The sequence below is a fragment of the Polyodon spathula genome, chromosome 5 (genome assembly GCF_017654505.1).
Source record: "Polyodon spathula isolate WHYD16114869_AA chromosome 5, ASM1765450v1, whole genome shotgun sequence".
NCBI classification, from domain to species: Eukaryota; Metazoa; Chordata; class Actinopteri; order Acipenseriformes; family Polyodontidae; genus Polyodon; species Polyodon spathula.
This window is the reverse complement of record NC_054538.1, coordinates 57,560,932-57,583,579: the sequence shown is the minus strand read 5'-3', so window position 1 is coordinate 57,583,579 and position 22,648 is coordinate 57,560,932. Positions and strand designations below refer to the sequence as shown.

The following is a 22,648-nucleotide window of genomic DNA, read 5'->3' as shown; positions in this document are numbered from 1 at the left end:
GGTATTTATTATAATAAACTATTCTACATGCTGTGGCTAACCATGGTGACCTACTTTTAATCACACATTCACCTGTATAGAGTATGTTAGTTTTTATTTAAATGCTTACCTACTTGTGCATCTTTAAACCCAGTTTCCAAAGACTGTCTTTAGTTGTTGAGAGTACTAAAATATGGTATATAAAACCACCTGTTAGTATGTCCATACAAACAATTTATCCCACTTACATTTTTACATGGACATACTATGGATGTAGGTCATGTTGCCCTTCTTCTTTCATTAGCTCTAATTGTGGCTATCTGTCTCTGTTTGTCTGTCCGTCTGTCCCACTCTGCATCATGAAAGCAAATACTGCTTGTGTCATTGACTCTGGTTTCACAGACCCTCAGTAGCAATCACCTTGGACTACCTAAAGTAGCATAACTATTGCTAATGGGGGTCTGTGAAACTAGCCTCTAGACTTTAATGTAGCCCTCTATTATGAATGTGTGCATGCAATGGCTTTGTGTTTATGGCCATGAAAGTGTAGGAAATGAAAAGTAAAAAGTTCAATAATGTTGCCTTTTTATTTTATAGGTGAACTTTCTGTTATTTACTGATTGACTAAATAATAACTAAACAAATGTGCTGTGTGATCTCTCTTTCGTATAGCTTTGTTGCTAGTCTATGCTGATGGAGCAAAAGAAAATGCCAAAAAGAACAAAAAGCCAAAACAGAGTAAGTATGTAACATCAAACTCTCAAATTAGGTTACATAACACGTGTAATGATGCTTATTTTGCAAAACAACAGCAAAAAAAAAAAGCTTGAAGGAGAAGCAAACCATTAAAAATCTCAACCAGGGGACCTGATGAGCTAGAAATTTTACGCAAATGTGGCCCTTGCTCTTGTGCAGGCTATTTTTTTTGTCATACTATTTTTCATGCTAACTGTATTTTTCTTTTGTCTTCATTCATAGTTGTACCTTCTATAGACTGTGACATCCGGGCAGGAAAGATCAGTCTCCCAGAATTCATGGCAAAGTGTCCTGCAGGTTGTCAGGAGATGAAGCAGCCTGTATATGGCACAGATATCTATGCCTCCATTTCCAGCGTGTGTAACGCTGCTCTTCACAGGTCAGAACAGTGTTATCGGTTTGAATCCTGTGTAAATTTCATTTTTACCATGAGATTCTAGCTAACATTCAGAAGCTGCTTCTGTCTTTCATTACTAAATATCTATTTTCTTGGCAGTGGTGTAATTACTAATGCTGGAGGGAAGATCCTTGTGAAGAAGATCGCTGGACAGGCCTCTTACAGAGGCAGTTTCTCCAATGGCATCCGATCTATGTCTCTTCCTAAGTGGCGGGAGTCATTCATCGTGTCTGGTAACCCGACCCCCCCATCAACCATTCAATATACAATTTAAATCTATTTTGAAATAAAAAATCATAGATGGTTTGTAGTTAGATCACTCACCTTTTTACATTACAATATTTCTAATTATTATTTTACATTACTTATGGAGGTTTTAACACATTGTGTAATAAGTGGCCACATAATTTAAAATGTATTCCTATGGTTTCTGTAATTCAGTAATATTTGTTTTTTGAACTGCAGATTTTGTCTTGTTAACTGTCTACATTAAATCCGGTTAATCAGGAACTAACAATTGCTTAGTTAATAGTCTGACAGTGTATAACAGAACAAAAAAGTATCCTGCAATATGACTCTCAGACTGTTTATACTAAATTAATTGAGCTGCTATCCTACCAGGATACAACTAGACAACTTGACTGGACCCTTATAACCCTTTGTTTTGTGTCTCAGCTGGTAAAGCAAAGAAAGGAGTGACCTACCCATCAGTCCTTGAATTAATAACTTCAAAGCCCACAGTTGTAAGAACAGGTGAGGCATGGTTGTAAATATTTTTTTTAAAGAAAAAATGTTATTCCCATATAGCTAAGAAAACCCAAAAGATGTGTTATGTGTGAAAGGACACTTGCTATTTTCATAAACATCAAACACTTTGATGCATGAATATTTTTTTACATATTGAATATTTCTTTTGCCAATACAGAACTCATAAAATCTGAACAGGAAACTAAAAACATAAAGCATTCTGGAACCTCATCAGACAAAGCATCGGATCAAGGTACAACATAAAATCTAAGCGCCGACACATTTTATACTGTAGCTAGTGGCTCCACTGCATAAAATTCGTACCCTTTGGAACTAGGAATGGTTCTAAATACCTCCACCATTTAACTCTGCTGGTGTTTTCCCACAGGGGTAGTTTAACTTTACGGTTTAAATCATTAAAATGGACCTCTATATAATAGCATGCATTTGATTTTTTTATTTTCATTGTAGTCTGAGATTTATCACTACAAGATCTAACATGTCTACTATGCATGGCTACTTCCTTTGGAAGATATAAGCGTCATAGGATCAAGCTGGCTCTGTATGTTAATAGATAAGGAAAATGTATCGCAGATTGTTAAGCACATTAAAGCAAACCTTTCGTTCAACATTCAACAGAGAGATTGGTTGGTCAGCTGTAGTTTTTCTTCAAGTACTGTATATACCCAATGGCTGTAACAAAGAGAGTCAGTTTGTTTGGTCAGTTGGTTAGCTTGTAATGTTAATGCTATTATGGAAATTGATTTTCTTATAGAGACAGCCATAAATTAGCCTTAGACTGGTCTAACTGCCACCATAACAGTGCAGGCCTAAGAGCCAAGAAAGGCAATGACACATTGTCATGGAAGTACAAAACAAAGGTAACAGTATAAAACAAACAAGAGACTACTCAGAATAATATTTTAATTGTGCCTTCCAGCAAATAAGTTTTTTTCTTATTTAGTAGTTTATGAAGCAAAGCTGTGATTCAGGTAGGGAACTCACTTTTAATCAGTCAATCAAATCAAGCTTATTAAGTGTTGATAACCAGACAATTCTCAATTGAAATAGCAGTACCTTATCGTTAACAACGTAATTACTACGGATTCAGATCTTACCTGATCCATTACCTCCTGTGAGTTAGAGTTTTCCTCCTCCTCCTCCTCCTCCCCAGCCTCCACCTGTTTTTTAGCTTCGTCTAAGGGGGAGGGCAGCTGTCTGCCCGCTGCCCATGGCTTTCCTTCAGTCAGCCTCTCCACTTGTAAGTGGAAAAATGTTGGGGCAGGGATTCCAGAGGTGAGGCCAAAAGGCCAAAGATGTATTATAGGTTACATGTGTTATCCAAGAACATATAATATGCATAAGTGTTATCGCCTCTAATCTGTAATAAATATTTTATCAATCACACGAGTTCCCTGACTGAAATAGTTACAGTTGTTTTATTCCTCTCTGTTAATTCGTTTTTGCACTTGCTTCACAAGGGGGCCTTGGGAGCTCAGCAGCTTTCTACTACTGAGTGACTTTTGGATTCAGCATTCTTTTGGAAGCACGACAACAATAAGCAAATACTTGTGTATGCATGTAGTGTGTAGAACTGTGTTACAAACAAAGCAACTGGAATAATTCAGCTTTCTTTTGGAAGTAGGGCAAAAAGAAGTCAAGGCCCCTCCAGCAACAACTACCCATCAAACCACAATGACTCCAGAGCCAACAACAACTCCTGAACCCACAACCACCACTCTCAAACCAACGACCACCACCACAACCACAGTTCTGCCACCTACCACCACACTGATCACCACAGTTAAACCCCGTGCAGCCGTACACAAAGTCAGAGAAGCAGGTTAGTCACTGAGAAGAGGTTATTTCACACAGACAGCAGATTGATGGGAATAGGTTGTGAAGTTGTGTGGTTGGGTCAACAAGTACAAGAGAAATTAAGTTTGAGTAAACTAGTTTATTTTACTCAAAACACAGTTTCAAGAATGTTCAGTTGCTGCAGTTTAAAAATGAACTTCAAGAGTGTATCTGTTTTTATCGGATCCCAAGCTATTGCATTACTCTTTCAAAATATACTATTTAATTTAATACAGCACTTATTGAATTACTGTAAAATATTAATAATTTGAATGATTTAAAATGTGATATTCTGTCAGCTCCTTGCCAGCCTGCCAGTTATGTAAATCTTATTGCATTTGTTTCTCTAAAAAAAACAAAACTGAATAATAGCAGGTAGTGATGCTCCTTGTGGTTGTCTGTCCAGTTTAGTTCAACTTAAAGCAAAGTTGAATAGTGCTAAATTATAAAAGTAAAGCATCTATTGACAGCATAGCAACAGAATCCTGTCTCTAAAAATCGACCTTAAAACAAGGAATGACCAAAGCTCTCGTACTATAATAGCTATAACTAGTGTGCATACTGTGCACTTGGCGATAACAGTTCACCGTCTAGTATAACTGCCTTGACTTCACCTCAGAAGTTATACACTCGGAAGACTGTTATTACTTTGTACACTCAATGCATCCTATAGCTAAGTAACATTAATTTAGTAAATGTCAGATCAGTAAATATTCACACCACCCTCCGTATTCTTACTCCACAGAGCTAACTGTCACGTCCTCAGCAATCTTTTGAGTCTGTCTTTTACAATCAGGCCTTTGAGGATTAAGCAGTAGTATTAAATACTGGCTGTATACTGTATTTCTGATTCAGGTAGCAATCACCCACTGTATACCTCTCTAATCGGGGCTGCAAGCTCAAGTAAGTGCAGTTCCCAATGGCTGTGTCTGTGGTGTGTTGCTTGATGTCTTGGGATATACAGGTTAAGTCCTTACGCTTGTGGTGGTTGCATGTTAATTGTTGTTTTTTCCCCTGTGTCATCTGTCTCTGTGTTTGTCTGTGTGTTTATGTGCATCAGGATATTTCTGAATGCTTATACATATAGTCAATGCCTAAAATGTTAATAATTTAATGTAAATAAATGTACAGATATCTTTTTATAATAAATAACATATACGACAACAACAAAAATAATAAAGACCATACTCTTTTGTTTCAACATTTGAAATGATCTTTAAAATTATTTTTATTTTTTATAGTTTTTCTTTTTATGTTTCACACATTTAGTTTTACTTCATTTTATTACAGATACACATTAATAAAACAACTCAAATAGTGTTTTAAATACATACATACTTGTTATTAAACATAATCAATTTTTTAAAACATTTTGACATAAACAGACCTTGCACAGAGAAATAATTTAGTTACCATAATTTCTCATTAGCGGCAATAATGGTAATGTACAGTCCCCCACTCTTTTTAATTAACTTCTTATTTACAGTAAATACTGCCCATGCCCTCTATAAAAAATACAATAAGAACAATAAGCGCATATATATATATATATATATATATATATATATATATATATATATATATATATATATATATATATATATGTGTGTGTTTACACTGCTCTACTATTGTGGGGCTGTCATTATAATTGCACATACAGCAATCTACCCATTAAAAAAAAAAAAAAAAAAAAAAAATGATAGGAATTGTATTTCAATCCCATTGCACCGAAGCAGGGCTCCAGTATACAAGAAGCTTGAAGTTTCTCAGTATTTAAACACTAAGCAACGCAGATTCATTCATTCAAAACCAAAACAGCATTGCTCCAGTCCAAAGTTTGCAGCGCTTGAAATAAAACAATTAGCATACTAATACAAAATATAAGCAAGAAAGCTATATTTTCCCCAAAAGGAATAAACAGCTAGTGCTTAACGATGGTATCTTTCGACTCCCAGCCGATAGTTGCAAAATCTGCACATCATTATTTGGTCACCGTCAGCTGCATACACCCCCTCATGCGCAAATTATTTGCAGCGCTGTTGTGTTGCTATGCGCGCTTTAGACATTTTAGAATCAAACGTCTCTTCTCTTCCATCACAATTTTAATTCCCAAACAACTCGTTACAAATTATACGTTTGCGTAAATGCTAGTCAGAGATTCCGTTTCCCTTCAGACCATGGCTACGGTAACGGCTGAGCCTTGACCACTACGATTGCATGTATTTGTTTAAAGTATTTTTTGTATAATTGTCCCAATTTGCTTTAGAATGGTTTTTCATTTTATATAATTTTATATTGGCATTTCATTTTAAATGTTGCATTTTGTGTTATTTCGTGCTATTTTGTATTTGTGAAAAACACGGGGCTCTATTTATCTACTGGTAAAAACATAATACATGGTGAATTATTATTTTCCTGTACACTTCAGTTTATACAGTTTAATAAGCTGAGTCAGACCTAAATCAGACTAAAATAGAAAATGTCACACAAGGTCACCCTTGAACACCCAAATGATAAAGAACAATGGCTTCCAAATTTAAAATCTTACCAGAGGTAGCAATTCCAGACATGTCAAGTCTCATGCACTGTGTGTGACAAGCAAACTGTTTCATACAAATATCACTGTAGAATATGAGAGAACTGTTCCTAGAGAGTGACAACATATACCCTGTAGTGCATTTCTACCAAAGAAAAGACGATGCATTTTATTTCTTTTTAAAACCTCCTTTTACATGTGTGGCAATTGCTGCCTTTTGTTCTGGACCATTGCTCAAATTGAGACTTTTATAGACCTTTCATGAAAGGGTAGCAATGTTTATTGTTATAATATACATAAACAAGAAACAACTCGGAACAGAACTGAAGCACTATCTGCAACTAAGCTGCGTAACGATTTAAACTTCATGAATTGATAAAGCTAGCTTCAGAATCAGACGACTAATCTGTAATACACAAATACAAAATCGTAATAGATCATCCGTTCAATTTAGGTCCCAAAATACTTCAAACTTGTTCTCTTTAAACATATAAATAACAAATCTGATTTGATCCACATACAATTGTAACTTATTAACAGGGAGCTTGTATTTATTGTTTGTTACTCATCTGGTACAACAGATTATACAGACAGCTATACAACAACTGACACCATTTGAATCTTTTCTGTAAACTAATTGTCTACTCAGTGTGAAAGGCAATCAATATTGTATGTCCCGTATGCATTTTAACTAGATTTCACATCCTTTAAACGCTTTTCTCGTTCTTAACGTTGACTTCAGGGCAGGCCCAGAATGCACAAGGAAAGGGGGCAACACCAGGTATGTCTTGCACTATGGTGTTCGTTTTATTATAGTTAACTTTATTGTCATTTTTAAACATTTATTTTAAAAACAAACTGCTTAGAACTATACAACTAACTAAAAAATAAACTCTTTTAAAGCATTCAGGGGCTCTTCCACCTATGCAAGTAGAAATCTACCTCGCACCAATGCAGGTAAACACGCTTTAATTATCCTGATGCCTTTTTGTACCTTGTTGTTGCATTTGGCTTTATGTTCAACAGTCATTGGACACTACCCCTTGAAAACTACACTGCTGACTCTTTAAATCTGTTTTTATAGACTGCTATAGTCATTGTACTGCATGGTGCTGCTTTCTGTTCGTATTGTTGGCATTAATACCTTCAAATTATTACTTCACTGTCTATTAGATACTGGATTGGTTTTTCTTACCCCATTATACATACATTTTAGAGGTCGGAACGTGTACACGAAAACCCAGGTAAACCCATCAGGTTTTAAATTACCTGACGCTACCCGACGCTATCAGTGTTTTATAGAAAACAATAACACAGCGAACTAAATCAGAAACAAAACAACATACCAACAGGCCTTTACAGTGCGACTAATTTGGTCGCAAATGTGACTAAAAATGTGCCTGTGCAAACATACATTTTAACTTAGGCGCGCATGTGCCACTAGAAATTCCTAAAGGTTGACTATAAAAAATAAATGTGAATAGAAACATAAAAAAAAAACAAAAACACAGCTCTAAACTCAATCGTAATGTACTGGGAATGTAGTTTATTGGTGTCCACTGCCCACTGTTAATCACACATTAAAAACTACAAATCCCATAACCCGCCAATTTCGCTGATTTATCAGCGCGAAGGCTATTTGTTTCCAAACAGTTTGAAAACTTGTCAAACCAAGGTGAAGAAAATAACAAATTATTTTCATGTCATTGGATAAATTTCAAAAGAAAACCGAGATTAACAAAATTCAGATATGTCGACATCTGTATTATTATTGTTATTATTATTATTATTAATAATAAATATGTATCATGAAAACATTAATACACCATATGTGATTTTTAAAAATAATTACTCAAAAAAATCCAGGTACAAAGTATTTTTCACGACGGGTACCTGGTTAGGCTTTTCTACACGTGTGTGTGTGTGTGTGGGCGGGCGTGCGCGGGTAATTTCCTGTAAACCAAAAAGCCATGGGCACATTTTATGGAGTGATAACAGCTTTATGTCCATCTTATCTCTTATTAGGGTTCACAATATTATTACTGTTTATTGTTTTGTTTTTTGTTTCAGTTTTTGCACTTTTTATCAGCAGATTTTCCGAGTACCACACTACAGAATTGAACGTTTAAAACACAAATAGGTCTTCAGCTCAACTCTGGCAGACTGGAAATTAGGTCTGACCCATAGCATATGGTGAAATATAGGAAGAAGCAATTTACATGTTTAAATCAATAGTGAGCTACTGAAGACAGAAAAGCTAATATAATGTTAACATTATATTATATGGCCATTATACAGTTTAAAATGTTAATTTTAGGTTTCTGTATTAGCTAGCGTACACTTGTGTCCTGCCCTTCCTTACCCTTTGCACTGTTGGTCAGGTATCCGCAGACAGGAGCCCGCTGTGACTTACAGGAGACAGCCTGGAGCACCTGCAAATCCAAGTAAGTTGCCATATTTGTGTTTTTTTTTTTTTTTTTTTAACCTTCTACCCTTGGCAACAGCTCATTGAAATCCTTTAAAACACGATTCAAATCCCAAACAAACTATCAGCTGATGCGAACAAGTTGCTTTATTCATTTTGTTAACAAAAACGTTAACTTTTTTTTTTTTTTTTTTTTTATATAAAACATAAATAAACACAGGTTGCGCCAAACAATTTGTACAAAAGACAGACTATAAACAATAGCGTGCAGGTGTTATGCAATATTTCAATAAACAATGATTCATGCAGTATTTCAATAAACATCAATTTTAATAGATTATTTAATGAAATTGAGTTTTCTTCTTTATCAGTGTTAAGTTACCACTTTTTTCTGTTTAATGTCCTTGTTCTTCTGCAGTAAGAGTTACCATAGGTGTATAATAGGCATATAAGCTTGATAAAATTCTCTGTAAAGCAGCGCCATCTAGTACACAGGAGTTTTGCAGTGAGGTTGTACACTCAATGGCACTAGCTCTTACCACTCTAGCAACCTTTTTAATCTAACCCTTATGGCATGCATTGTGCACAGTATTGAACATTCTGTGACAAGTGCAAGGGCATTCACTTAGATTGGACTTCCAGATGCAGTGCTGCACTAGTATGGATAAACAAACATCTGATTCTGTTAAAATCAACAGCTAAAATATTAGTCATACTGTATAATAAGCTATAATTACAGGGTATGTTTGCTTGATTCGGTCATGATTTCAGTTCTGTTATTTCCTTGTAGGCTTGATGTGTTCTGTAGTTATTACTTAATAATACTGTATAGGAGGTCTGAAAAGGATATTTGTCTGTCGTAGCTCTATATGGAACAAGGTAAATCAAACAAAAGGGTATTTACAACTAACGTTTATTTTGTTTACTCTTTAAGTCTAATCTCTATTTTATCTCCCTGAATTCAGCTTATAACCGTGTAAACCCGTCCCCTCAAGACAGAACCCAACAAGCTGTGCAAGCCAACCCCAGTAAGTGTTTGAAAACCTGGCTCGTCAGCAGGAAAAGAAAATCAAAAGCAAATGCTCCAGTTTTCAATGTAGTAGTGTTTAATGCAACATCATACACACAATAAGAACACGAGTCAGTTTAACTAATTCATAAATCAATTTATAAACTAATTCATAAACCAGGCTACTGTAATCAAAGAATACACCGCATCCTCATTTTTTTGCCCTCTCCTTGTTAAAGAGGACAGCTGCTAGTGCCAAGCCCATACTGTTTTGGAATGTTTGCTTTATGCAATTATGTGAATATGCATCGCAGAATAATAATACTGTAGTTGAATCCAACCCCCATCAAAAAGCTAACATTGGTACCTGTATAATTAGATACGAACTGTCAAGCACAGTGGATATATTAGTATTGCAGGTAGGACAATGAAGGCAGGACCAAAACCAAGTGGAGGTTGTATTACATTAACCTTGATTAAAAATGTGACAGAATTATTTGTATTGGGCTTAGTCAATATTCTTATAAATTAAATAACATTAAGTGGTTGTTTGTAAAGAGGATTTGGAGTTTATTCTTCTGCCGTTAGAATGGAAGACCACAGCATTAACAGAAATGCAACACAGTGGATTTAGTAGCACACAGGTAATGATATGGTATCACACCGGTAGTGGTATGATAACATGGTACTTGGATTACTAGTGTGTTTTGAACAACTTCACTGTGATACCATTTGTACAGTATGTCAAAATATGAACATGGTATCACTATGGTAGCAATTCTGTTTTGTATCAATTAAATACGATTAATTGGTTGTTTGTCCTATAGTACATAACTGTTGATGGCAAGGGCAGTCTACCCCAGCCCAGCCTCTGTGTGGAACCCTGGGAAAGTCCTGCTCCCCATACTGTAGCTGTAAAACATGATAATCAATACCTCACCGGAAAGAGGTTCTTACTAGTGTTAATGAAAAGTTGACCCTAAGCCAACAGCCAAAGCAGAGTTCTTGTTTCCTACCCATACTGACAGATAGTTAAATTGGCTTATAAACACATTGTATTGTTCTTCTGGTGCATGAAATGGAGACTGGGTCACTTGGAAAAGAGCAAGAGTGAAAAGTCTGTAATATTAATGTAAATGAATGGCTTAATTTATCATCGAACAAAAGAAATGTTGCCCAGAGTGCTCCTTGTTGGTTTTAGCTTAATCTGCCTGTCTGCACAATTAGGTTATCACAGCATAAAGGCAAAGCTAAGCTTATTTTTTACAGGCTTGGGGTCTGGCACCAAAAGCACTTGTCTCCCACGTCTGCTGCACATACAGGTCTACTGTGCATAATTAATCTGCAGTTGTTTCAATTAAATCAACACATTTACGGTTCACTTACTGCCACTGTATAAAGAACCCAGTTTTTGCAGCATTCAGTTAGATGTTACTGTATTATTGGTCTTTGTGGAGGCAGTCAGTATGTGCTATTCTTGTAGTTGACATGATTGTAACTGTTGAAGTGAGGTCGAGCAGCGTTTTTTCTTTGAATAGTTATTTGAGCTGTTTTAGTGCAAATTCAATTAGCCCTTGATCAATATTGTGAATCAGAATTGATTACAGCAAATTACTAGTGCTTATCTATCTGTAACCTGCTGTTAAGAACAGCACTTGGTCTTGACAAATTCTGAACAACTTGTGAAATTGCTAGTAAGTAGTGTATTCTGTTGCCATGACCTGTGACATCCTTAGAGAAGCAGGAAATGTAAACTAAAAAAACACTAACATGTTTTTACTTTATTTATTTATTTGGCAGATGCCTTTATCCAAAGCGACTTGCAGGTTTTACAGGCCAGTACAGTGTTACAATGCAAGATTCATATTTAAATACAATACTTCTAAAATACAATTGGAACTAGGATGCAGCAAGTAAGGATTACAAAAAGTTGTATCTACAGTGACATATTAGTTGTGTAATAGTGCAAGGATAGTGCATTAGCTGAGGATCCAGTAACATGGTGCTTAGGTCAGGAAAATCTAGTGGATACTAGGAGGGGTAGATATCAAGAGATTTACAAGTGCAGTCTAAACAGGTGGGTCTTGAGGAGACAGCGGAAGGCAGTGAGAGACGGTGCAGTCCTGAAGTTCTCCGGTAGCTCTTTCCACCACAGAGGCGCTAGGGAAGAGAAGGAGTGGGCACAGGAGGATGGAGAGTGAAGGCATAGCCGAGAGGCATTCTGAGATGCACGGGGAGATGTGGGAGTCAAAGGAGGGAAAGGAGAGGAAGATCTGGGCATCATCATGATAAAGGGGGTAAAAAAGGCCGAAAGAAGAGATGAGAGTACCTAGTGAGCAGGTGTAGAGTGAGAAGAGGAGGGGATAGATTGTCGAGGTATACCTTTAGAGATGGGGCGAGGAGAAGATAAGAGAGCCACGCCAAGAAACCTGGAAGGAACGGTTAGGGATAGGAGGAAAACAACCCTTGGGTTTACTGTCAGATGGTTTATATTAGCTCTGCTACAACTGGGCATGAACTGGGACTTGGGGAAACTCTTCTTTGATCCTACGCTTCTGTGAATCCAGTTATGATGATCACACAACAGAACAATTCATTCATACTACAGCATTCAGTTTACACTTTGCTGCTTTGTTTCACAATTGCTCCTAATATTTTTTAAGCTAGATGAGAATACTTGTACTAACTAAACATAGATGCTGATTTTCCTTGTTTTTTTTTTTTTCATTTTTTTGGAAATTTAAGATATTTGAATGGCCATTTTCCTGGTTATATGCACTGCTTGCAGTTTAAATTTTTTTGCAAATTTTGGGCTGTATTTCTCCTCTCAACAACTTCATTTGAGGAGGGGGGGTGGGGGGTCTAACACATTTCACCGCAAAGTACTAGTGCAACTGCTGCTGCTTTCGTAGTTGCTTGTTTAATTTTTGCCTCAAAAGCAGATGTAATCTCTCCTGCAGCTTTCACTAGAAGGGACTGGTACCATATATACCAAAGGCCAGATTGGCAGACAGCACCGAGAAGGCAGACAGGTATTGACGTAAATGATGTTTTTTTTTTTTTTTGAAATACATTAACGCAAAATGGAGCACTGTTGGTCTTGAAAGTATGGAACCTTCCCACAAGACCACAAGCAAAATGCATCACTAATGAGAAGTATTAACACATTTAAATGGAATGGTTTACCAACAGCATAACCTTAAACAAATGTGATAAATATACCTTTATAACAATCACATAAATAGTGTCTTAAAATAAAAATTTAAAAGTTGTAGATTGAAAACCATATTAAAACCCTGGATTCCATCTGAGTGACTGATCTCCATTCTCTGTATACAGATATTAGTGCTGTTGTACCAGATACTGGCTATACCTGGACTGAAGTAGGAGGCGATGACACCCAAGGTAAGCCATTGAATCAATAGGAGTAGTTTATGATACTGGGAAAGTTTTGTTCTCATTATTCACATGTCAGCACTGATTGTCTGGTTGCTTGTATTTTACCACCAAAAAGCATATTTGATTAACATGCAAAATGAGAACCAGTAAATAAACTGTGTTCACATACCAGTGATGTGGCTCTTCTGTGTTATTTTCACATGGTCCAAAGAATCTGCTTGTGTTTTTCTGGTATAGAATCTGTCTCCCCAGATGAAATCAAGGTTATGATGCTCACTCATAAGCTTGATTCACAATAAATTAGAATTCAAACCATTAATAGAGTTAGTTCTCCAGATATACCCTTACAAATATTTAGACTGGTAAAAGCATATCAAAGTATAGTCAAGCATTGTAATAGCATAGTAAAGCTAAATCACATATGGTATGGTAAACTATAAATAAGTTAAAAAATACCATTGTAATACCTTACCCTAGCAATGTCATTACCGGAGCATACCATTACCAGCAATACCAGTACAGTGGAGCTGGAACACTGGCAGTTCAGATATGGTACAAGTGTGTACAGTAGCACACCTGTACTAAAATGTGTTGGTTCACAGTATTATGATACCATTGGTCATAACATGAAAATGTCTACCAATGGCTCCATTGTGTTGTAGCTGCCCTTGTGCTTCTACTGTCGCTTAGTACAGAGCTATTGCATTTGGTGAGGAAATTCATAGTTTAAGCATTTACATTGACAAAGTGAATGTGCACAATTTACCATGGCAAACTTTTGTAAGGGTAATTCCTACTCGATTTGAGCTTGCCGGCATGAATTGCATTTGTACAGGCATTGTTAAGCTGTACTTTTGCTTTCCCTCTATAAACACCAAGGTGTGTTAGACAAAATGTAATAAAATTAGCCAACAAAACCCTTTTATTACATTTTATTTTACTATAAAGTGTTGCATGTGGTGGTACAGTATAGAACATATGATAAAGGCAATCCACATAACATGGGGCTAACAGTAAAAAAAAAAAAAAAAAAAAAAAAGGAAGACTTGAGACATTTCTACTAGACTGACAAAAGCACCTATGTGTGAAAAGCCATTAGAAAATAAAACACAAATGAAAGTGATTTGCTCTTTTTATTCAGTTTAGCGCTCCAGACCTGAGATGTCTGACTATAATCGTTGGGTTCTAAGCCCGGGACAATACAATAAGTTATGTCTACATTCAATTTGTAACATCGAAAAAGAGCCTGCGTAGCTCATGATACTATTGCATTTTCTTTTCACTAAGGTGTGTTTCACCATGAGACTTCACCATCTTTTTACCATCTATTTCTAAGGTGACCACGGACACCCAAGCACCAGACACTATGCAGCACAGCACAATACTGTAACATATTGGAGAACTATTACCATAACCCATTCCTCATGCCTATAAATATATTCAAAATGCCTTCAGCTGTTCTATAATTGCTATATAGCTTTTGGCTGCAGAAATCCCCCTATTGAAAAGCAATATATCCAAGGCCATATCAATTGACTGCTTCTAAGTGGCCTTTTGTCTTTTTATGGCTATATATTTTGTTTAAAAAGTCAGCTGGAGTCTGTTCGATAATATCACATCGCATTTGGTCATAGGCCATTCTGGTTGTGAACCACTTAATTATATATCAACATAATATCTCTGAGATATATCTAAATTATATTTCTTGTCCAATTTGATATATCTGTAATGTATCAAATGTAAAGTAACATCTAAATATATAATGGGTAGGTGCTGATATATTTAAATATATTTTAGACATAAACACATAATGGGTATATGTAAGAACATACACTTTTGAGTCATTAAATAAAGTGTACGTTTGTTGGACTGTCAGTGAAGCGTAGAGCAGTTATCAATGTTAAAGTTTTGTGAAAGCTTTGTGAATAGGTTCTGACAGTTTGGATTTTCCACTACCCCTTGTGTACTGTGTTGAAAATGCCCCTTCCTTAAGTTATACACCCCAGTTTAAGGGGCATGCAAAAAAATAAATGTAATGTATGTATAAAAAGAAAATATGAAACAAGTATTAGAGAAAGTGTGATTAACACCGTTTTTTGGTCTGCACTCTGTACAGTTTGGTGTGAAGTGTGAACAACAAAGTCCGCTTGGGAAACGAACCGTACTGAGCTTGCTGTTGTATTTGTTTTTTTTTTTAAGTACAAAACTGTATCTGTGCTCAGCAAGTTCACAGCAGAGTCATTTATTAGGTTTTGTGTTGGTGCCATTCAAAAATACAATAAACAATCTTATGGATCATTTGTTTAATGATTGTGGTTATGTTTATGTCACATGTTTAAATTGTAATAGCTGATCTATGTTGTTCTAATCTGGCTTTTTGTACATTTTTAACATGTTTTAATTAGATGACAGTATAAAGAAAATAATGAGTTGTTATGATCTGCAATAAATACACCCAATGTTTAATTTTTAAACTATTATTGTGTTATTACTGTTATTTTAACAGCTTCAGCGTTGTTACGGCATCAGTTAATTGAAAAAGAAAAATTAAAAAGCCCCAGTTTTTCACTCTGGAAATCTGGTAATACTAAACTACTTGGACAGTGCAAGTAACTGAAGCTCTAATAGAAATTTGGTCAGACACCTAAATCTAAGGCAAACTGGACAAAACTAACAAAAATAGTAAAATATATTCAGTATTTTGTCAAAAACTGCAAAACTGTATACTGCACTACTATCCTACTGTTTGTAGGTGTTCAAGAAATGTATTAATTAAATTAGCAAAGTGCTCCCCCAGTTATTTCTTCCACAGCAATATGAAGGAATCTAAAACATGCTATTAAAAACTGGAGCAATGCATTGATAACTGCCATCTTTCAATGTGCTTGCAGGATAATGTAAACACCTGGTTCACAGACCTTATAAATGAACAGAGTGCACTTGTAAACTGCATTGTGAACACAAACAAGCTCCTGAAACAAATGGAAAAGGACCAATAAAACAAACTTCACATCTTGCATCCAAACGAACTCAGCCCCTTTGCTTGCAGATACATTGTTTCAAATGAAACGAACCAGACTCGGAGTGAATGCAGCCTTATTAAATTAAGTCATGCCTTATAACTTCAGCGCAGTGGAAAATAGGGCACGATATTTCATATGTATTGTAGTAGGGCCAACAGAAACTCTAACTAGTATGTAAAAGAGCCATATTCACAAAAGTTTAACATTGCATTTTTCATGCCCTGTTTTCAGATTTGAAATGTAAATAGAGTGCAGTCATTTTTCATTTTCTGTGTTTCACTACACATTTTTTTTTTAGCTCCCAGAGCCGGTTCAGAGGTGTCCGATACAAAGGGTAGGTAACAAGCTATTTACCTTTTCCAATTAAAGAAATCCCCGTTCCTCTATTTACCAGGCCATCTCGGATTGGGGGATAATTAATAGTATTAAGGAAACTTTGACCTAGGAATTGGTTAATAAAAAGAGTTTAATCATAAGCATGTTGGTTAGAAAGAAAGAACCATTATGTTTTTTTCTATTTAAATAAAATCACATGTAATATTTTCAAATGGGTTGCAAAGGGAAACCATCTCCAATGTAAACACACAAAAATTAGTGGTCTGTAACCAGAGATCTTTTGAGTAAGTATGAATGAAGTTTTTGAAGGATACTTGATGCTTTTAAATACTCTAACATTAAATTCCCTTCCAAAGAATAACATTTTAACATTATTTAATAATTCAAACAAATCAAGATGGTTGTCATCATTCATAAATAACTTAAAACTCACAGTCATAAAATAATTGATATATATATTAAAAAAAACAAAAAAAAAACACACACACTACTGTTCACAATGCATTGCAGTTGAGTTAATCTAGGTTGGCGAGCATAAGTAAAAAACATGTGTAGGACCTTAATGAAGATGTTAACAAAATTGTGTGTATACTTGATTGTGTCTTCTAGGTTTATCTTGTTGTAATGTATTGTAAACAGTAGCACAGCTGTAACTTATTAGCCATAAAAGGATTGTATAATTTTTGCTTCACTGTTTGTAATTTTATTAAATGTAATCCCCCAGTACAAATCTCAAATAGGAAGTGTTTCAGCATTTAACAACTGAAAGCAAAATGCTTGGCTTTGCGTAGCACAGTGCTTTATGTAATAGTTTGCTAGCGTTGCTGTGCACATTTTTGAAGTGTGTTACACTTGGAAGCTAGCTGCATGGTTTGATTGGAGCAGTTCAGTCCGAGAAAATAAATGGGCTGCTTGACTGCAACTTTCCTCTAAAATGGCCGCTAATAGCATATAAATTGCTACTCCTTTAATGGAGTCCATCCTTTAATGCAGTTGCATAGCGGGTATCTCACGTTGAAGTTTTGGAAAGTAATTTACTTTCTGCTTTGTTTATTCAATTCATAGACTACTTCATTCATAGGTGAGGGGTTAATAGAAAAGAAAGACCAGCAGTTGAATAAAGCAAAGGCCTAAAAGCTAGAACATTCAGCTTGCAGGAGGCCTTAGGCCTCCTTATACTTTCTCCCTGTGATAACAGTTGTTGTTGTGGTTTTTCTTTTGAGAATGTGTTAGTCCCACACACACACACACACACCCACACCCCCCAACAAGGGCCCATATTCGTACACTGTCCATGTTCATTGTTTTCGCTAGCAATCAGATTTTTGAACACTTATGTCACATGTATACGGTAATAAAACTAAATGTTTTTTTTTTTTAAGTAGACACTGTCGGTGCCTGGAAACCTGAAGTAGACCCTTTTGACACAGGTAGGACTTAGTGCAGTGCCTCAGGTTATACTGCATCTCCACTCTTCATCTTCAAAAGAAACACTGAATAGGTACAGGGTGTTTTTAGCCTAAAGTTTAGAATTCAAGATGGCCGCCAAGATGGCGCCAACATTTTCATCCATTGTTTTCCTTTTTCCCCCCAGTATTTTGTTACCATTTTGGAAATGTAAATTTTGAACATTCCTACACATATAAAACATATTCCATTGAATTTGTAGACCTCAATAACCTCATAAAAACTTTTGAAATTTCAAGTTTAGCTGATCTAGAACCAGAGAAATCACAGTTTATTTATTTGGTGGCCATCTTGAATTCTGTGCTTTTGGCAAAAAATTCGGCTTGGCAGCAGGGATTTTCATAATCAACATGGTTAAATTAGCCTAAAAACACCTGTTGCCAGCTTGTTACTCGATTTGCCTCTTGTAACACGTTTTTTTGAGAATGCTGCCTAGGCTATTATTGAATCCCCCAATTGGCTGAAAATTAATAGCAAATCTAAGCTATCTAATTTCGTGTGCTACTAAAATAAATATGATAAGCCACACCAATGGGCAGTATCTGCTAGACAATTGAAAGCAAGAACATTCTTGTCTAGCGGGTATATATTTTACATTAAGTCATCTGATTGGCTGATACTATCCAAAAATGTTTAAATAAAAGGTTTTGGAATAACTAGCAATCCTGTTATGTATGCATGTTGTTGATATATGTTGCAAGGGCTGCGGAGCGCCACATGAAGTGGGGGAGCCATCGATTTTCTCCATCCCCACCGCTTTTACAATTGTAAAGTTTGCCTCACATGTTCTTCTAACTTTGTTTTTGTTTTTGATATCTCCACTTTATATGGCTTAGCTCTTTTTGTAACTGGATTTTTTTTCACGCTGTTTTTATTATACATAGAGCCTACTATCACAAATTGCAATCTTTTTCATACTTGCCATGGGTCGACCAATGACCATGTTTAAGGTGGTACCGCTAGATTACATTATCAGATGGTAAATTTTGTTGAAGATTAGTTTAACAATTCCTGCTTTGAAAAAGTATGTTGTGTTATTATGTTTAATTTATTACATTTGTATTTAATAAAACATTTGGTAATTTTAATAATACAAAAATTACCAGTGTTTAATTTTACTGTTTTAAAGCCAGGCTACCTTAAACTACGTTGTGTAATATATAAAGCCATGCTATGTGAGGTCAAAAGTAAAAAGTTTACTAATAAAAAGTTTACAGACGATAACGACAAATAATTTTAATTGAAAATGTAAATAATATCTGAGAGAGGTTACTTATCACAATACTTAACATGGTTGCTTGAAATACAATAGAATGAAAGTGTAGACACTCACCCAGATAGCAAGTTAAGGGCCAGACTTTTCAAAGAAATTCTTCTTGTTGGTATTTCTCTGTGCAAATTCCGATGCAATTAAGATCATGTCTGTCAGGGTAGGGGTTTCCTTATGGCAGTTCCTGCACATCAAGTCATTAAGTCTCTTCTGTGTCATTTTTGATCGTAAATACATTTTTATGCAATAAAGAGATGAAAAGCACATTTCTGCTGTTGCTGTGGTCACACCGGTATTGTGTAATACAAGCAGAGATGTTTGTGAACTTCTGGAAGTAATCACTTCGCAACTGGCACTTAATTCGTTGCATCAGAGATGGATCGGATGCTTGTCAGTTTTTTTTTATTTCATTTCCCCTTGCTTCTTTTAAAGTTTCTGGCAACATAGGCAGCTGTGTGTGCAAGCGGTCGAAATCAAAGTCTTCAGAATAGGTTTCCAAAGTTTTTGTTAAAAAAGTTACGGTTTCTCCGTTAGCAGCAATAAGCAGCAGTTGTTCAATATCACTACAGTGTCCTTCTGGTCAAACCGCAGAGCCAGTTCGCTATCCAGAATATCTAAAAGTCTGTAGTGTTGCCTCCTTCTGGGCTCTGAAGCTCTGGGCTTTTGTTTCACCTTCGTCAATGCTTCTTGGGGGACTCTGGTGCCTTGGCAGTACTGGAGCAGCTGTTAAATCTCTGGCAGCCTCTGTTCTGAATGTTTTGCCGCTGAAGAATCCCCCTTGTCAATTATACGGCTTTTTGTGCATCTTGGGGTGATGTGTTTACGGCTTGCAATGTTTGCAATAATTGGACAGTAACAGAAGACAAGGTAGGAGAGACGCAATCCATAAAAAGTGTTGAATTTTTCAAGCATTGCCAAAATACCACCAACTCTTCTGCCGTATTCATTGTGAGACTCATTGTTAATCTGAGTCATTACGCACACAATACACTGCTGTCCGGGATCAATTTCACTGCACCTGTGCGGACAGTCCATCGTATAGAACAGAGAGTTTATAAGTTTTGACTCTCTGGAGACATGTCTTTCTTGAATGTTTCAAACACGTGGCTTTGCTTTGGTAATAACTAGATAAGGTGAGTCACCTCTAACACTAGGTCCAAAGCATCACTTTTTACTTGCATCTTGTAGGAACATCTTTTTCAGCAGTCTCTGTAAGATGTCAAGTGACATGAGGTGTATCAGTTTGTTGTTAATGTTGTGGGACATGCAATTTTTGTCATTTTGTCAACGACAGAGATCTGGACAGTCTTCAGTACGTAGTTGCAAAAGCTGAAACATATTTCCATTTCATACTGTTCCACAGCTACTACTTGGTACATAAGGTAACGAAGGTCAGTTGTTTCTTTTGGGCCCTTAGTTGAGAATCTAGCTGTGTTGCAGTGCTTGGTTGTTTTGATATCTGCGTTTGGAATTGTGCTGTAGCCTCCCGGTGAGATTTAGTTTTTTCATGTTGCCTAAAGGATTCAACAACATTTTTCCAATTCTGCAAACCATCAACTGTGAATGCCCCCTCTGTGTTTTTGTTAACGTTTAAACCCATAGCTGTGCAGACCCAGCAGTATGCACAAAAAAAGCTTTCCCCTTACTGTACGGTGTTAGCCGGTTGTAGTATTTAAACCAGTTCGACTGCACCGTTCTTGTTCACTGAATCGTTCCCGTTCCTTGTACCCTCTTTGTTGATTCCATTATAGCGGGGTCCATTGGTTGGCATGGCCTGGTAAGCTCTAGACAGCATTCGAAGGAACACACAGCAGGAACTGTGGAAGTTGCCACGACTGGTTCTGTTTCAGTTTCTTCAGTTGCATTTTGTGTAGTTGCTGTTTCTTTGTCATCTGCTGGCACCGTATTGATTAGGTTTTTTGGGTAGCTTGGCTGAAGTTTAAAAAAAAAAAATCAGTAATTGATTTATTTCCACCACGCTTCATATTTGTCTCGTGATGACGTAGAAGGGGGCTGAATATAGATGTAATACATGATATCTATGAGGCTTAGGAAAATAGTTATACATTTTAAACATTTTTTACCTGCTTAAAAGTGGTCGGGCCATGGCCTGGGAGGCTGGTTCCGCAGCATGTGTTGGTTATTCTCTAATTACAATCTCTATTTCCAGGTGTTGGTGTAAAAGAACAGGATTCAATCCCCAAATTCCCAGAACCCGCTTCTCAGGGAGATCCAAGTATGTAAAGAAATGACATTTACCAATGAAGATACAAGTGTTAGTTGAGATTAAGCACTATGATAACAGTGTGAGGGATCAGCTCTGTTGGATAATTATAACTCTTCATTAAACACCATGTAGATCATATGCAACATTGTGTTAAATGTAAAACAGTTATAAACTCATTACCTGCTATTTCATCCTGATGCATTCTATTTAGGAAAACTGTGGATTATAAATTATTTGAATGGAAAATTGGTAAACCCCAGTTTCAGAAGATGACTCTTGCTAGTTTTTGTTTTTGGTGTTTGCTCCTGCAGATTGCAAAGTGGATATTGCATTCCTGATGGACGGGAGCTGGAGCATAGGAAAGCGCCGCTTTAAAATCCAGAAAGAATTCCTGGCTGATATTTCCCAAGCCCTTGATGTTGGAGTGGCCGGTCCTATGCTGGGCATTATTCAATTTGGGTAAAAAGGATTGCACTGATTTTCTTAATATCTTATACTGAGGGTTCCCTTTCAAGTACAAAATGTTATTCCATTACCGATTGGGATATACCACTGTGTAGCCTGATTTTCCATGTGTACGTATGTCAGAGTGGCTCAAAGAGCCCCTCTGTGTCAGGCATGGTCCCTGCCCCTGAGGGGATAAAGTGCAGCGAGTAGAAGAGATCAGCGGCAATTTTCTCTTCAGCCTTGCCTGAGAAGGAGTCTGTTTTGACTGTTTGTGAGATGTTGAATTTTTCTACTTCTCTCCCTCTTCCTTAAGGAAAAATATTCATGCTTCTGGTGTAGCTCATACTTTTGCATGTTTTCTGCACTTGGTTGTGGCTACTTACCACCACGGCCTTGTGTACTACAGGTTTCTCCGTTCCTTCCCCGGAATCCAGTTCCCCCTCTGGGCTAACTCTGCGCTCACCACTCCTTGTTGCTGCGCTCCATTGGAAGCCTTTTTTTACTGTTTATTTTTCTCTCTAGTGCAAATAAAAAAGTGATATGAGTATTACTAACATTACAAAAGAAAAGTAAATTAATTTTACTTTTCCTTCCTTCTTTCTTTCTCTCTAGGGACCAATTACTCTATACGGTTCTGACATGGTCCTCTCCCCTTTTGGGGCATGATGACAACAAAATTCTATCTTAGTGTCTCCGGAGGTGTTAGCCCTGTTAAAAAAATCTCCATTGTACACCCTCTCAGCGAGAGGTAGGGTTTTTACTCCAGGTACTTC

The 22,648-nt window shown here is 36.4% G+C and overlaps 1 protein-coding gene across 10 annotated transcripts in view; it reads left to right on the top strand.

Annotated features, from left to right (window-relative positions):
* The window catches only part of vit (vitrin), a 64,481-nt gene that overhangs the window by 29,287 nt on the left and 12,546 nt on the right, over positions 1–22,648 (top strand). The window contains exons 3-19 of one of the 10 annotated variants that reach the window (XM_041250846.1): positions 652–717; positions 958–1,114; positions 1,232–1,365; positions 1,808–1,885; positions 2,058–2,132; positions 3,525–3,722; positions 4,592–4,639; positions 7,015–7,053; positions 7,176–7,229; positions 8,654–8,716; positions 9,663–9,725; positions 12,667–12,738; positions 13,046–13,111; positions 16,427–16,462; positions 17,847–17,894; positions 21,372–21,437; positions 21,740–21,887. In XM_041250846.1, the coding sequence (XP_041106780.1) occupies positions 652–717; positions 958–1,114; positions 1,232–1,365; positions 1,808–1,885; positions 2,058–2,132; positions 3,525–3,722; positions 4,592–4,639; positions 7,015–7,053; positions 7,176–7,229; positions 8,654–8,716; positions 9,663–9,725; positions 12,667–12,738; positions 13,046–13,111; positions 16,427–16,462; positions 17,847–17,894; positions 21,372–21,437; positions 21,740–21,887 (1,411 nt within the window). Of the gene's footprint in view, positions 1–651; positions 718–957; positions 1,115–1,231; positions 1,366–1,807; positions 1,886–2,057; positions 2,133–3,521; positions 3,723–4,591; positions 4,640–7,014; positions 7,054–7,175; positions 7,230–8,653; positions 8,717–9,662; positions 9,726–12,666; positions 12,739–13,045; positions 13,112–16,426; positions 16,463–17,846; positions 17,895–21,371; positions 21,438–21,739; positions 21,888–22,648 lie in introns of all 10 variants that reach the window. The other 9 variants (XM_041250847.1, XM_041250845.1, XM_041250852.1 and 6 more) reach the window with 9 other exon arrangements.